The sequence below is a fragment of the Adelges cooleyi genome, unplaced genomic scaffold, assembly GCF_023614345.1.
Source record: "Adelges cooleyi isolate 19-005CV unplaced genomic scaffold, UGA_ACOO_1.1 ACOO_flye_CR_arks_rails_tigmint_CR_PRNA_23, whole genome shotgun sequence".
In the NCBI taxonomy this organism is placed as follows: domain Eukaryota; kingdom Metazoa; phylum Arthropoda; class Insecta; order Hemiptera; family Adelgidae; genus Adelges; species Adelges cooleyi.
Window position 1 is genome coordinate 3,524,046 of NW_026095893.1, and position 17,053 is coordinate 3,541,098.

The window sequence follows — 17,053 nt, forward strand, 5'->3', positions numbered from 1 at the left end:
TTATATTATATACTAATTACTATGTACGTGGACAAAACACAAAAACTGATTTGATGACTGCGCTTGTATTTATATAAGATAAAATCGTAATTGAGTGCAAAATTCGTAGATATTTCGAATCGGGATGCGTGCCTTAGCACATTTGTTTTGCATCTTCATTTTAATAATTAAATATCCGAGAAACTCTTAGATCAAAGTCGAAAAAAAGGCTGATATGCCTACCGCATACATATTATCATTAAAAATATTAGTTAGCCTATGTCTAAGGCACGCGATTGCTTTGGAACAATAGTAAAGACTCGACGAAGAGTTTTCGATATTTTTTTAAGTATACATAAGATCAAAAGTTTAAAATTCCATGCATTTTTTAACAACTCGAGGACTAGTTTAAGCTGATGTTTTATTTTGTACCAATTAGCTAAATTCTTATAGAATTAAATGTATTGTATTGTAGCAGTAGGCAGGTACATTATCAATAAAACTACATTGGGAGGGGAGAGAATCATCGGGATGAATGAAATCATCGTGTGTGTAAGTATACAACTAGTGTACTACAAATGCTGATTGTGTGCGTTGCAAAATGCATCGTGTATGCTGAATGTTCTGCGTTCGAAAGGAGCCAACATAATACAAACCGCACAAAAATGAAGAAGTACCTCTTCAAATCATTCATATCGGATTCGAAGATATCGCAAATTTGAATCGAATCGTGTACAGATATAAATTTTTAAAAAACATTTAAAAATTAGTGGAATTGTAATTACAAGAATAATGGCGAAAAGGTACGTTAACACATTTTCTAAATGAAAATTAAACACAGTTTTATCTTTTTCTACGACATAATAATCTTATACGCTAATTTTATACTAACTAATCATCTATTTAAAACAGATTGTAAAATAAATAAAACAAGTAATATGCACAAATGGTTAATTGACCAGTGATATGACAAATATATCATACGATGAATCGCTTTATGTTAATTACCTACACTTTTAACTTTCTTCTATTTATTTTAAAATTAAACGTCGTAAGACTGTTTAATATATATTATAATTGTTAATTCTCGATAACCTCACAGGGTCAATGACGAATCCGCCTTTATCTTAACCGGATATAAGACTTCTGGTTACCTACATTAAATAACTCTATAGTTTTCCCCAACCATCGCAAAATTAAAAACGCACTCTCAAGTATTTAAATATTTTTTCAAATGTTAAAAACAGAATTACTAAAACTTGCTGTTTTGTCCATAGTGTCAAATTTCAAAAAAATTATAGTACCTAGTTAATTTAACGATTTCAAGCCCTAGGTAGAAATCAGATTAAGCTGGTATAATACACTATGAAGTTGAAGCCAGTAATTATTTTTAAAACCTAATAGACACGTGGTTTTATGCTAAATTATCATATAATTATTTTATAATAATTTTATTTATTTATTTTTATTACTTATAGTTAGTTATTTACTAGTTTACCATTTAAATTTCCTTTTTTTATTTTGAGTCAAGCAAATCTTGTAGGTACCTAATAATTAGAGAAATGTTATATATATATATATATATATATATATATTTATATAGCCTTTATTATTATAAAATATTTGGCTCGACAATTAAACACTAAATGTTAGGTTACATTATTGACATGAGGTTACAGTAATAACATGATTTCAATAATAAATATAAAATGATGAAAAACAAACAAAAAGTAAGTGCGTAAAACTAAATGAAGTTAATATAATCTTAAATTAAATTAAAAGGCCGGAGCTCTTTAGAAAGGAAAAAATTGCAAAAATTACAGGAACGCAACGGGTGTTAAATAAATTAACGTTAAAGGGAGGCTGAATGTTAAGAGAAGAGAGGAAATTTAATAGGGAGAGCCTTTTGTTGGTCAAAGCCGGACACATGGTTAGGAGGTGAGAGAAGTCACAAATAGCTTTATCATCATGAAGAGGACAATATGGAGCAGAATTAAGGGATAGATAAAATGCATGTGACGGTAGACGATTATGGCCAAGTCTAAGGCGTGAAAGGAGGATATTACATTTCTGGGAATATTTAAATTATGGAACCAAGGAAATGTTATATATTTATCAATAAAATAAAAGTGCTAGATAACCTTAGTTATAATTTTAGTAGAAATATTTTACGTATGAAGTTTACTCTATGTAGAATTATAAAAAAAAAACAAAAAAGTCATAGGTCCGTTAAACGTGTCACATTTTATATTATTTGTATTTCATCAATTAGATTTTTTTGCTTCTTGGTATAAATTGATTATTAATATCTATGAATTACTAATTAATACAAAATTATAATTGTAACATAACAAAAAAAAAATATTTGTAAAATAATGAAATGACACGAAAAATAAATATTGTCATAAATCAATATATTAGGAAGCAATCTGTTTTAAAATTGTTTTTTAACCAGACAGCAATTTCACCCATCAGTAAAATGCATGTGATAACTGATAAGCACTAACTAGGAGTTCATACATTCATTATTTATAAAAAAAATCATAAATATTAATTAATTTTATTTGAAGTGATATTATTAAAACAAATTACATATATATTGGTACTTAATCGTTTTCTCTAATGAGTAATCGAGATATTACTAGTTAATTTATTAAATTACAATACCACTAAAAAGAACAAAATTATCAGAAGAAAATATATTACTTCAGAAATTCTATGCCAAATTTTGAATAATATGGAGGCATTTTTAAAAATATCATTTTTGAAGTAATGTGCACTCGGTATAGCTACCATACTGGGAATTGGGATAAATAGAAATAGAACAAAGAAAAGGGTGTCATTCTTGGAGAATTAATTCTGAAAAATCCCATGAAGCGAAGTAAAAGAAGTATAAGAGATATTGTAATATATTCTGTATAAAGACTAGATAAAGATCGAATCGCTTTAATAGACGATAGTGGTGAGGAACCTCGAGATAAGTAACAAATTGGGCTATTTTTTGAGAAAGAGTAAGACAAAGAAAAGTATTAAAGAACAGTATTTACTTGTGCCTTAATGACAGAGTTCAAGACAAGTAAAATAGCGAAAGTCTCTTTATTGTGTATCAAAACAGGAATGAAAAATGCAATCATCGGTAATAAGAATAAACACAAAAAAAAATCTACTTTTCTTTCGTTAACCTGTAAGTTAAAGTGGTTTCAATTACCGTTGCTTGAGATAAACAACTGCATTCAAAATTATTCATATTATAAAATAATTATCTAATAAATTGTGAATTTAACTCGTTTATTAAAAATGTAGGTGCATATATACTTATGCTGGAATTCTAAGGTGCTCAAATTATACTCTATTTTTAAGTATAGGATTTTTAAAAATAATTGAACTTACTGGATATTGCTAACAATAAAATGTAGATATTGATTTTGATTTTTGACTATGCTTTATCACTGTTAGTCGTGATTTTATTAGGTTTTTGCATGAACGGAGACAATATATTTAATTTATTTTTATGATGTATTTTATCATAGTAAAACGATTAACGACGTTGAAAGCGAAATGTATTAATTCAATTTAAAACGATAATTTATGTTGATCCTATTTGTTTTAATTCTAATTGAGAAAAATGATACATTTATATTCATGTGATTTGCAATAGGACGGTGGACATTGACGCCTTGTTGGCGGAAGTCGGCGAGTTTGGGAGATATCAAAAATTTTACATGATTATACTTGGATTGGCGTTACTATTCACAGCTTCATCCACGTTATCGTTCGTGTTTACAACTGGAGACATGAACTATAGGTGAACATCATATCTAGTAGTATACGCATGAAATGTAGTGCTGGTTAAATGTCATTTCCAAAATCAAATCAAATAAAAATACAAAGCTTTGCGACAGGTGTTACATAGGCGACTGCGATCCATCAAGCGGTCAACAATACAAAGCGAGCTGGTTAAATAACACAGTGCCGTTTAACGGCGAAACGCCTTCGAGGTGTGATCGATACAAGAAAATTAACAAAACCGAGCACACTTGCGATGCGTCCAATTTCAATCGGTCGTCGAGTATAGAATGCAACAATTTTGTTTTCGAATCTGGCGGTGATACCACGATCGTTTCGGCGGTAGGCTTCCATATTAGTCTGTTTAGTTTGTAATAAGAATTTGTATTTAAAAAATATACTTATCTAGTTCTTTTTATCTGATTTCAGTTTGGCATATTTTGCAAAAAAAACAAATGGAAATTGACGACGGTGGGTAGTCTGAACAATATCGGACAGTTCGTCTCGTTGCCCATTTCCGGAATTTTATCCGACAAGTATGTATCTATACAATCTTCTTCAGTATTCTGCCATTTAAACCTAATTGTCAAACATATATTTTCTGTTATTTCCAAAGCTACATTGATGGCAATGCTAATCGATTCTCTCATCCGTCTGTTCCACGTCACTTTTCACCTTATTCGCCTATGATCTCAGCCGTGCTCGTCCCAAAGGTTTGGTTCCTCTTGAAACACCAAATCACATTGTATCAAAGATACCAAGGTTCCTTCATTACCGCGTATGAACAGCCCACTTAAGTCGCCTCTCCTAATTTCCCAGACTTTATCTGTCTTCTGATACAACTTTCTGAGCTCGTCATTTTTTCAGATTTTACATTCTGTACTTTCCTTTGTACACGGACCGATGATGATTCTTAGTATTTTGCTCTCGAAAACAAAAAGTTTATTTTGCTCAGTTTACCTAATACCCATAATATAGCTGTAGCCTATACTTTTTAGGCCTGCCCTCGAGGTTGGTGATGAGGTTCCTAATTTATATAATATTGCATATGTATATGTAGGGACAGGTGCGTGGCGGAGTGAGATAAGGCGGCAGTGTAACAACGCACGGTCGCCGGTTCGAATCTCGGCCACTGGCGGTTCGTTCCTCCGGGCGGGGAAAATGTAGCGTTAGGTCGGCAGTCAGCAATAAGCCCAAAATGCCCTATCTAAACCGTCTAATCCCCGATCGGTGGGAATAACGGACGTTAAACGTAAGAGAGAATAATATGTATATGTATATATATATATATATATATAAATAGTTTTTGGAACTATCTTCATTCTTTACTCGTAATGTTACTAAGTGACACCAAAGTATTTACGTGCATTTTCAGGTACGGAAGGAAAAAGATCATTATCGTCGGAAGCGTGCTGGCGGCTACTTGTGGCATCTTGCGAGGCATGTCTGTTAGCTATCCCATGTTTCTAATGTTGGAGTTTTGCGACGCTCTATTCTCGGGTGGCGTTTACAGTGCGACTTTCATAATGGGTAAACTCCAATCGATTTGACACCCGTTTAAATTGCACATCTATTTGATTATATTTGCATCCGTCGATTTAGGTTTAGGATTGGTCGGCGGCAAGCACAGGGTGTTTGCCAGTACGGTGCTGAGCGGTTTTTACCCTATAGGCGAAGCGCTGGTCGGTCTGTTGTTCTGGTACATACGGGACTGGAGGAAATTTCTCATAATCATGAATTTCCCAGGACTGTTTTTTGCTTTTGCTTATTCGTGAGTATAAAACAGACCAAATATACTGAACGCTTGCAGGTTATTGTACACATTTATGCTTCAGAATCACTCCAGAGTCGGTGCGGTGGCTGATCACGGCGGGAAAAACGAACGAAGCCATTAAAGAATTGAAGTGCATTGCGAAATACAACGGTAAAAAATTGTCGGAGGAAAGTCTGAAAAAGCTCGAAATGTTGACACTCGAAACGGACAAAGAGCTAATATTGGTAGGTAGTGTAGTGTATAATTATCTATCGTCAATTAATATTATTGCAGTCATAAATAACATAAAAGGATTTTCAGGATGACAAGGAGACCGTTTCGGGGAATTCTAGATCAAAAGCATTTAAACGCGCATTGTCGTCGAAAAGCATCATGTTTCGGATGATGAATTGTTCGTTTTGTTGGTAGGATACAACGTGGAATTTATTCGAGTACGAAGTTTGCAATATAATAATAATAATAATTTTCGTTGTCCGACAGGATGATAAACACATTAGTTTACTACGGTCTATCGATGAACGCCAGTACAATAGTTGGCAACCGTTACGGTAATTACATCTTGAGCTGTCTTGTCGAAATACCAGCTCTGATCATAGTAATTAAAATATTAAATAAGTTTGGGCGAAGGGAGTCGCAGTGTGTGACGCTCATACTTTGCAGTGCTTTGTGCTTATCAATCGCATTCGTCCCAAATGGTAAATATAACCAAATAATATTGTAAAAAGTATCACTATTTTTGCAGACAGATTTACATGCAAAATATGTATGCAAATAACGGCATTACTAAATACTACCAGTATATCATTTAATATTAATATTATAATAACTTAATAAATATATGTATTCATCCCGAAGATATCACACCAATATAAAACGGTTTAAATACTTTTCTAGAAGCAGTATTACTAAACGTGTTCCTGTATCTAGTTGGAAAGTTTGTTATAACCGTTTCATTTGTGATATTATACATGTATACGGCAGAAATGTTTCCAACAGAAATAAGGCATTCCTTACTTGGTATTTGTTCTATGTTTGGCAGAATTGGATCAATGATAGCGCCCCAATCACCATTATTAGTAAGTTATAACTGTCAGTACTGGTGTTGAAAAAAATAGTACCTAAGACAGTAACAGTATCTAAGAATAAATACATTATAGGTATAACAATAACATTTAAGTATTTAAAAAATAAGTTAGCAAAACATATTATTACAAGTATTTTGTCGTTTCAATCCATTATTTTGTAATGTTTTTAAAGTTGTATTAATTTTATTTCATTTGAATATTTGTCATACAGTAATATTTTTTTCTTAAAAAATGTGGAATATTTACTGAAACCATTGGCATGATGATACATATATTTTGTATATAACTTTCCTTGACCAGCCTAAATAGTACTTTAATTTTAATTAGTTTTTTTATTTATAAATTAGCCCTTTCCAAGTTAAGGGTTAACTCCCAAGTCCCAAACACAATCAATCAAGGTCCAAATACATAGAATTTAACGTCACCATGACGTGACGTCACATTAATTTAACTAGGACCTAAAAATGATAATTTCATGACTTCATAGTGTCTAAATATTTGTTATCACGACTAAATAAACTTAAATAGGTAAACATAAGGAGTAAAATAGACTACTTCCGTATCTATCTTGCATGGCAATTATAAGATAGTACTTTAACTACTTGTAATTTTTTTTACTATAATACTCAAAACTATAAATTCAAAACCAGTTGATGTATTGTAAACAAATCATAATTTAATTGAAATCAATGTATAACCATATTATTTCTGTTTTTAGTCAACTTATTTTGGACAATCGGCTCCATTAATTATGTTTAGTGGAGCAGCTTTTATAGCTGGGTGCTTGGCTCTATTATTCCCAGAAACATTTAATAGAAAAATGCCAGATACAGTCTTAGAGGCCGAAGCAATAGGAATAAAACGCTAATATTTAGATGTAAAAATAATTTACAATGTATATTTTTAAAACCAATGTATTCCTATGTGCTAAATGTATTTTATATCGGTTGAGTATAACTAACGCACCACAATTTTAACAAATAATTTATTATTATGAAATGCATTAGTTTTAATTTGTTAAAGAAAACAATTATGATTATTTTCAATGATATTGTTAGTATGTATATCTTTTTTTTATCATTTGTACAAAAGAATAATAGTCGGAGGGATTATCCCCATCTTGAATAATTTTATCCATAAAAAATAGTGTTTATTAAATCTGAGTTTTTAACTAAGAAAAATACTTATTCTATTTATACAAAAAGGCTAAAACACTGAACAAAAAATTTGGAAACAAAACAAGTTGCATGCGTAACAATATTGTACTTTAAGTAAGTTTTGTGAAAACTATTAGTTAACAAAGATAATCCAATAAAAAAATGGTATTAATGTTTGATTTGTCTCAAAGTCAGGAACACAGTTAATAAAAAAATATAAGCTAATAAGGCTATAACATAAATTTTTAAGTTAATAAAGTTAGTTAACCTTTAAGTTCATTATGCATTTATATGTACAATACTTGTGTACATACATTTATACACAAATTTACCTAAATTAATTAAAAACTCGCTTGTTATCCTCTTTTAAATACTTTTGATCCGTGAGGAACGCAGGTAGATTACGTAGCTTATTGTATTCCAAATTGCATTTCACTAAATTGTTTAACACGTATTCTAGAGTCCAGTGTTTTTTCAATAAGGCTTGTTCAATATTGAAAGCTGAATACCTTATACAACGTATGGCTGTACAAGTAGCTGAACATCTAAGTTTCAATCCGATTTCATGGACCAGAGATAACAGATAATTTTCATATTCATTGATTATATTTACTTCTGAAATAGAAAATATATTATTTTGACATTTAACTAGTGTACTCATAGTTCATAAAATATTTTTTTTCAAAAACAATATTTGAAATTTGTGTATGACTATTCACAATGTCATTTTTTAAAATTTACTTCTACAGTTAGCCCAAATAACCTGTACAACATGAAATAAATCGACATTTTATCAATTTTCATCTAACCATAGTTAACAAATGCAAAATGTGTTTTACTTGATCTGTGGTGGTTTTGAAATAAAATTACCTATTATGAAATCGAAAGATGATAATATTTTGGAGACAATGACAGAATATCCTTTTTTTTAATTATTTATTAAGTATATAGCCTAATGTAAAAAAAATATATTTTTTACTTTTATAAAATAGTCATAGCTTAACTTTTTTCTAAGAAATATTTTGAATAAAGGAAAGTCATTGTTTCCAAAATATTGTTCCTTTCATTTATATCATAGCTTTGTATGATAAACATCACATTCATATTTTGTTTCAAAATCATCATGGTCTGAGTAAAATAAATTAGCGTAGCCAGGTTTCTACCACAGGAAAATAGGGGGGTCTACCATCCTTTTAATGTAAACTACAAAAAGCGTAAAAACACATGAAAAATTGTAATTGATCCGTATTTGTTTTATAAGTATTATAAAATGTAAAGGTAATGAATTTTTAAAAAGCTTGTTAGAATATAATTTATAACTTATGAGCATATTGTACGTAAATATTAAAAATATAATATAATAATGACTAATTGCAAAACATGTCTTATTTTTAACGAACTTGAACTATCAAAGGACATTTATTTCTCTACCCGTATTAAAACGGGACTAGTCCATCAAACCATAATGGAAATATCAGCTAGTAGCTACTTACGTTAGTACTTTGTGCAGGACAATTCCAGGGCATGTCTCCTTTCTGTACTAAATTACTCAATCAATGTTAAAGATCAAAATGTTGTTATTTAATACATGTAAAAATGTTGAAGTATAAATTATAGTCAGTATCTTAAAAATATATGTTAGACTTAAATGAAAATCCTGTTTTTAGTTAAATTTCTGTTTTTTTTTTATACAATTAAAAGGGCTGAAAGGAGACATGTCAACCAACTCAATATTGCTACCAATGACACACTCATATTAGTTTTTACAACTAAATTTATATTTTAATTTAGTAATATGTAAGATAATAATACTGAAATATTACTTTATCTTAATTTATATACCTAATGCTACTTACCAACTACAAAATTTGGTAAATCCAGTTTTATACATTTAATTCCATAAAGTAATGGTTCATTATTACAGGTAGGTCGAATGAGACCTTCAGCAGCTAGGTTGTACGCTGTTTGACTTTGAGAATCTACTTTAGCGAGTCTAAAGTAAAATTATTCATTAATAAAATACTTAAAATTTGATCTTAATTTGATTGTACTAACTCAAACATCTTTTTCTGACTAGCCGCTTGTATGGTGGACATCAGTTTATCTACATTTTCACGCTTAATAAAATCAAAGCGTCCTTTTTCAACTACTTTCCCGTCGATAAACATGTTTTTGGTCATTATTCCAAGTTGGCCGGACAAATGATAAGTTCGGGTTGGATACTTATTATTAATATGATACGCCATTTTTGTACCATTATTTATTCCCATAACTAAAAAAAAAGGTTTATAAAATATATTTTGTACCTAGTCATGAATAAACCCTATTAATCACAAAGATGGATAAATTACCACAAACTCCCGATATCCGCGAAGCTAAATGTGTGGTCCATATACATTTGAGATCGCCTTCCTGATATCTTGGGCCAACTACGAGTGGGTTGTCTGCATAGCTAGGCTCGACATTTACCTGCAACTCTTTTGTCGTATCACCAGTTATAACCACTCGAGGTTCTGGCGGTCTAACTTCCAAGTCGTTTAAATCTATAATGATAAAATCAAAATTTTAATTAACAAAACGATCGGAAAAACGCATTTCGATTATTGTTATTACCTTGGCACAATTTTAGAAGTAAATTGTGACGACATGATATTAAGGATACTCCAGCTGGCTTGTATAAGCAGACAATACCGCTTAAGAGTTTAAATGCGTTTTCACTGGTATACACATATGACATAACGATAATATTATTCAATCATAATAAGTTAACGAACAAATTTACAAAAATTATAATAAAGTAGGTATTAACTATAATAAGTAAAGCAACTTTTGTAATGGTCTGTGTTATCATGTATCTTATGTTATCAATATCTTATCATTTGGCCGGTTAACCATGTTGTGTGCGTGGGACAATTTAGTATTCAACTAGAGGGCGCTGACTGCTGTATTTTGTCTATCATTATTCATTGGTCATTTATTCATTAAGAGGACGTTAGTCGTTACCCAGGCCATTTCTAAGGAGTAAAGTATAGGCAATTTTTCCAAAAATCTTTAATTAGAGTTTGAAGTTTGAACTAGAATGTATACTTATTAATACAGTAATGAGGATACTTTGTTGATTGCCAATTTTTTTGCCAGACTATCATAGTCATTTCTACAGGATAAATTACAATTTTTTTCCCAACAAAACGGCTTTGCGCGGGACAAGTATCTGAGGCCAGTATAAACAGTGAATTTACCAAATGTTCACAATGTATAGAGAAAAACTTTATCTACGGGGTAGCGTTTTAATTTTTTCGATATCTATACTTAATATTTTTTTATAAGCAAAATTAAAAAGGAAAAAATAATTAATATTTACGATTGAATAATTTTGATTGTGCTTAAGTTATCAAAAAACTAAAAACGCTACCCCGTAGATAAAGTTCTTCTCTATCCATTGTAAAAATTGTATGCGGCTACTCTAAATACCGCCATCACATTGTTGTCCCCCGCAAAACCATTTTTCGTAGATAAATTACGGGTGGGTAGCATCATCTTAACATTACCATCGTCAGAATTAAAAAACAATATATAAGTACAGAGTACTGACTAGTGACTACTGACAACAGACTTTTATTGTGCACAGTGCACACGTCAAATTTTCTGTAAAACGACAGATTTTTTTTATTGTTTATGCATACATAATAGTAACTATTTTTTTCACAGCAATTTTGTTTTTACCCCTTCCCTTGTACAAAATGTTGATATCATACCTGAGATAACTCCCTGGATCTATGTATATACAGGTACGCAATTTCCTTAAAATAAGTGGGGGTGCTTTTAGGCCCCAAATTGAGCCTATGTCTATATCTATAAAAAACTCCATATTTCATTAAACTGCATTATTTCTTGGTTTTTCAAAAATGTGAAAAATGTGAAATCAACTTAAACCATAGTAAATTTCTTAAATTTAAAAAGATACAGCCGACCCAATGGTATTCGAATTTGAAGATATTGATTGAAATTACAAAGACGACTGGCAGTTAAATACTTCAGCTAGTGTCGTATTTTGAACAAAATTTTGGGAGGTACATCCACGTTTAATATATGACATTATTTTATTAACGAGAAGAACAGTTGGGCCTTGTCACATTGTCGGGCTTTGAGAATATTTATACATTTCTCGTTTGGCAGACGTCCCTTCGTTAATGATTTGTGACTTATAATTATTATTGCATTCAATCAATAATTCATATTACCGATAGCACGTGTATATAATAATAATATACTTGTACAAACCAATTCAAATTTTTTACCATTCCGATTCTTCGACGGTAACGCGTTTAAAGACTTAGCCGTGTCTAATATACCTATTGAAACGACTCGAAGCAATTGAAAAAAAATCGATATCACTGCAGAGTGCAGTTACTGATCTAATTATCGTAAAAAATTAAACGTCATTGGCTCGACAGTAATTATGATTTGTAGTTCGTCGAGAAGGCATAATTATTTTTCTCATAGCGCAATGGCTAAAGTGTAAAAAATAATATTATACCATTTTTCATCATAGTCGGTATTGAACGGTATTTTTTTAACTTATCTTTTGCCATTGATTATAAAAAAAAATGCTCAGTTCATTAATTGTTCGAATTTATTACATCTTATATTAACCATTCCTATTGTATGATAGACACTAAATATATATCCGTATTCACACTACACTTAATAGGACACATTTTGTTTAAAAAACGAAATAGAATATGTATAGAAGAAAACTAGAATATGAGTTCAATAATGAAGAATGAAGCAAGGGAGGTGCACCTTGGTAAGTATTGATTGCGGATGATGTATGTAGTTTTAGTAGATGGGAATATATAACTGTCAACTTTGAACTCCATCCAATCATATCTTAAGGTAATCTATCTAAGCAATCTTTTAACGCCACCCTCAGTTACTAAACTTCTTTAATGTTTCAGCGACTGCTATTATTGCATATCGTGTAAACACATAGAAATATGTTTTTTCAAAATCAAAGACAACTAAAGAATTCTGAAGTATCAACGAATCAAATACAACTTATAAGGTCGACACAGAATTATAAAACATCCAACAAATCGCAGCTATAAGTCAAATAGCTATAATAAATTGATTACAACAGGTATAAGGAAAGAGGTGGAATCGAAGTATAACTTAAAGCTATCGCATACCATTTGAAGTTATCGTATAGTTATAATAGAAATTAACAACATAATCAAATTAACCAGCCATATTACTAAACTATACATATTTTGTGTTTTTGCATGACGAAAATACGTATCATTATTTAACGTTATACAGAGTGATTAAAATTTCTTCTTTTCGTATCGCATATAATTATATTATGACGTTATTAGTTGGCTATATTTGCGGGCACAAAGGTGGGCCATATAACGCATGGGCAATTAACACGTTAATCATGTTGCTGCGATATTAATCTAGTTGGACGGAGGACTGTGTGTGTGTTCGTTTCGCTAACTCGCAGGGAACTGCCCCCAGGCGCCTCATAAATTCGCAAATCCTCTCCGTAGACCTAATGGTGGCGGGGCCCACAACGGAAAAAAATATTTGCAATGTGTACATAATGTGGTAATAAATTATGTTGAACCGAGAGCGCGGGCAATGGAATATAATAAAATATATGAAAGACATACACACACACCACACGTTAATATCTAAATGCAGTGGTTCCCATTTTTCTATAGAAGATACTTTATAGGTAAAACGACCCGATTTATGGACAAAACTTTTATTGCTATCCTCGTCGGAATGTATTTATAGACCGTAAGAGACCATTTATATTATATTATTATTATATGATAAACCGTGCGCCGCAGTAATAATATCATGTACGGCAAAATATAATAAGTCATGTTGTATACAACTCAACAATAATAACCCTATGCGTTTGATTAAGTTTGTCGTTTACTTTCTATTGCAGGGGTTCTAAAGCTAATTCGAAGTGAGCCACATTGTTAGAGATGTTTATAAAAAGGAAGAAATGAAAATTTATTAATTTTACTCTAAGCTTGGTTTCAAGAGCCGCACAAAACTGATTAAAGAGCCGCATGCGGCTTGCGAGCCTCGTTGTGGCCACCCCTGCTCTATAGTATCCAGTTACGCTACATAGTATTATGTATACCGTATGAACGATTATTTAGGGTATAATGATGCATAACGTTATTATATTATTATTGTATTCTAGTCTTAATTTATAAAAATTAGAACTACTTTTTAATCGACTCGGTGTGGTATAGCCGTACACGTTTCCCATAACATTATTGTCCTTTCGAATATGACTTGTAATTATAATTTAACCCAAACTATATATTATTATGTATTATCTAGAATCTAGATTTAGGAAAAATACTGTAAGAAGTATTGTTTGGAGCTTTCTTGTATTCGGATTCGCGTCGTTTTTATTTTATGCGTATTTTTAAAATTTTATTTTTTAAGATAAACAAACAAAAATTAGTAATAATTTAGCTCTTGTTTCAGGCGTAATAACACCGTCAAAGGGACGACGACCGAGAACGGGTACAGCAAAAACAAATTAACCGACGGCGACGGTCCCCGGGCATTATTTTAACCTTTTCCGGCGTCTTTCTACTCCGTATCCGTTTACCCGAGCAGTTATTTATGTGCACGATTTGTAACGCCTCTGTAAAAAAAAAAAAGAAGAAGAAATATAGGTGCGTACATGCAAGGACAGAGGGCGGCAGCCGGCAGGGACGAAAAAAAGATATATGGGAGCACCGGCGGCGGCACGAGGAGTAGGCGAACGCCGGTCGTACATATTTCATTCCCCGTCCTCCAGTAGTCCCCGAGGAATTTTTCATCCTTATTTTAACACATTTTCGCGTTCTAGATTATTTCAGAATATACATGTACCACGGTCCACGGGTCCAAACTAATTTACTGCCACAGACATTTCGAGCACTACACCAACTGCTGTCATTATCAGTTTACCCCGTTTTCGCAGTTGTGCTCTTTCGGTTGTCCCTCTTCCTGTCGTTCATACAAAGTTTTAAAACAATCGACATTAACGATATGGACGAATGGCCGTGTCAACCTTTGTAATAGATGATTATTAATTGTCGTTATAAGAAAATGTTTTGTTGACCAAACCAAGTCTCTACTCAAGGTACAAGCAAACGAATTAAAACAAATTATATAAATATCCTCATAAACCTTATAATTTATTTCAATTTTAATACATGCGATTTTTATACAACCTTTTTTTTTTATATTTTAGTGTTAAAAAAAACAAAATTGTCCTTATTTATACTGTTAATTTAACCCACTTTTTCTTTGATTTATTTTTTCCTCTAATACCCTCTACAGTCTACACTTATCTTTCTTACCTGATTTTTAAAGTTACATTTTAACCCAATATTCTATTTCAGCTAGTTGCTCAATAAACATGAAAAATAATTAAACTTCTTAACATGCCGTTTAGCTATAATATGGTAATTGAGCCATGAGCTCAACCCATTCACAAATAGTATAGAAATGTAAATAACCGAATTAAATGGATTTTTATGAATGATTAATTTCTAAATTAACTTATTATGTAACACAATAAGACATAAGTTTCATTAAACCTAAAAAGTTGTACTAGATAGTATTGGTTTTGAAAAAAAAATGTTTGCTTGGACTCTGAAGTTAATTTTTAATTGTTGAACCGAATTTTTCATAGTGTACATTCTCTATAGATTAGAAATCGTTTGCCAAAGATATACTTAACGAGACTTTTGGGAAAAATGCACCCCCTCCTTTCAAATTGGAGAGAAACAACCCTAAAACTTATCATATATCTCAACTGCTGTAGCCGCGCGAGATAGTCGAGTGCGTGTTTTTAACCATATTATGTACTGGAAGATATTGATCAAATAGTAGAGGACGTACGCGAGGGAAGACGTTTAAGCGGAAAGGCCGGTGTTACTTGAAGAAGTCATCGTGCCGACGATATAGCGACTTATATACTCAACTATATACCCTTCCGACGGTATTCGCCAAAAAAGACACTGCAAGAAGAAAGCTAGATGACAAAGAAGGGGGGGGGGGAGGATAATAAAAATGGGGAATGTCGTGAAATTAATGAAAGTGTTTCATAGTTATCCATAAAACAACGTCGTGACACCATCACTAGAAGAATATTGCAGGGTGCTTTGGCTTGGCGCATCGGTCGAGCTGTAGGCAGCAATACTCTACGGGGGCTGATAGGGGCAGAGGGGTATGTGGGGGGGGAGGGCCTCGCCTTAAATTATAGCTGATCGTAAATAATTCCGGTGTCAAGAGTGGCGATATATATTTTTCATGTTTTCCCCCTTGTAGCGAAGATTTAATTTATGTGCCCTACGCCTATACCGGAGGCGGTGACCGGCGGGGGATGAAAATACAGAGGTTTTTATTGAAAACTGGGATTGACCTTTCGGGGGCCGGTTTATAAATCACGAACAAACCCGAGTGTAGGCCAATTCGTTTTTGTCTTTATCTGGCAACGGTCGGCCTGTATATTATTATTATTGTACCTACAATCTACATACACACATACGCATCGTGTAAAAGACCTTTGCCGTTCTTGCAATGTTGTATAACCATTGTCTCTATTTTGTACAGACAAATTTCAACCGAATAATATGCGGTCAAAATGGTACAAGTCCACACGAACAATATTTGAGTGAGTTCAGGCAAGTAGGGTGAAGGAAGGTATTTTCGTGGCAAAAGCAATTTCGTGATATAGTTTGTTGATCGTATCGCGTAATTCCCTATCAGAAAATTGTCTTGAAAATCACACTGATTGTTAAAATAACTGTGTTTTAAGAATCAGTGTGGTTTTCAAGACAATTTTCTAATAGGAAATTACGCGATACGATCAACAAACTATATCACGAAATTGCTTATGCCACGAAAATACCTTCCTTCACCTTACTTAAAATCAAAGTAGAGACTTTCGCACTCCCAAAGATCAAAATATCGTGTTCACCTATGCTTTATATAGTGTAAATTATAATATATTCCATAGGAAATGCCATAATATTATTATAGTCTTTGTCTTGGCATAGGCAAGATTGATCCCAATAATTACACAACGTCTGGATATTGATTTAAAGCTCCATTTGTTTTAATTTCATTAAAACTGTTGTGAAATACAATAACCAAACACGAAAATATTAATTTCAACATAAAATACAAAATAAAAAGGTTTTTTTTTTGTTATTCAAATTAATCGTTCGAATAATTCCAAACAT

The 17,053-nt window shown here is 31.9% G+C and overlaps 2 protein-coding genes across 2 annotated transcripts; one reads left to right on the top strand and one right to left on the bottom strand.

Annotated features, from left to right (window-relative positions):
* The first annotated feature begins 297 nt into the window (after positions 1 to 297).
* On the top strand, positions 298 to 8,742 carry LOC126835773 (organic cation transporter-like protein). The gene is made up of 11 exons (XM_050568579.1): positions 298 to 782; positions 3,638 to 3,784; positions 3,882 to 4,107; positions 4,195 to 4,301; positions 5,141 to 5,295; positions 5,368 to 5,536; positions 5,601 to 5,763; positions 5,840 to 5,943; positions 6,020 to 6,234; positions 6,434 to 6,615; positions 7,343 to 8,742. Exons 1-11 carry the CDS (start codon positions 772 to 774, stop codon positions 7,490 to 7,492), a joined length of 1,629 nt encoding a protein of 542 aa, XP_050424536.1. The 5' UTR covers positions 298 to 771; the 3' UTR covers positions 7,493 to 8,742.
* LOC126835774 (pseudouridylate synthase TRUB2, mitochondrial) lies at positions 7,716 to 10,625 on the bottom strand. Its single transcript, XM_050568580.1, has 5 exons — positions 10,395 to 10,625; positions 10,133 to 10,324; positions 9,837 to 10,053; positions 9,638 to 9,774; positions 7,716 to 8,396 (listed from the first exon to the last, which is right to left on the bottom strand). The coding sequence occupies exons 1-5, from the start codon at positions 10,516 to 10,518 to the stop codon at positions 8,119 to 8,121; spliced, it is 948 nt and encodes a 315-aa protein (XP_050424537.1). The 5' UTR covers positions 10,519 to 10,625; the 3' UTR covers positions 7,716 to 8,118.
* Between the last annotated feature and the right edge of the window lie 6,428 nt (positions 10,626 to 17,053).

Excerpts from the sequence above, each read along its gene's own strand:
- LOC126835773 (XM_050568579.1), top strand. Across the intron at positions 4,302-5,140 it reads TCCGGAATTTTATCCGACAA|GTACGGAAGGAAAAAGATCA; the intron begins GTATGTATCTAT and ends GTGCATTTTCAG. Across the intron at positions 6,616-7,342 it reads CGCCCCAATCACCATTATTA|TCAACTTATTTTGGACAATC; the intron begins GTAAGTTATAAC and ends TTCTGTTTTTAG.
- LOC126835774 (XM_050568580.1), bottom strand. The coding sequence starts at position 10,518 with ATGTCATATGTGTATACCAGTGAAAACGCATTTAAACTCTTAAGCGGT. Across the intron at positions 9,775-9,836 it reads AGTCAGAAAAAGATGTTTGA|ACTCGCTAAAGTAGATTCTC; the intron begins GTTAGTACAATC and ends ATTTTACTTTAG. Across the intron at positions 8,397-9,637 it reads TTTACCAAATTTTGTAGTTG|AAGTAAATATAATCAATGAA; the intron begins GTAAGTAGCATT and ends TTTCTATTTCAG.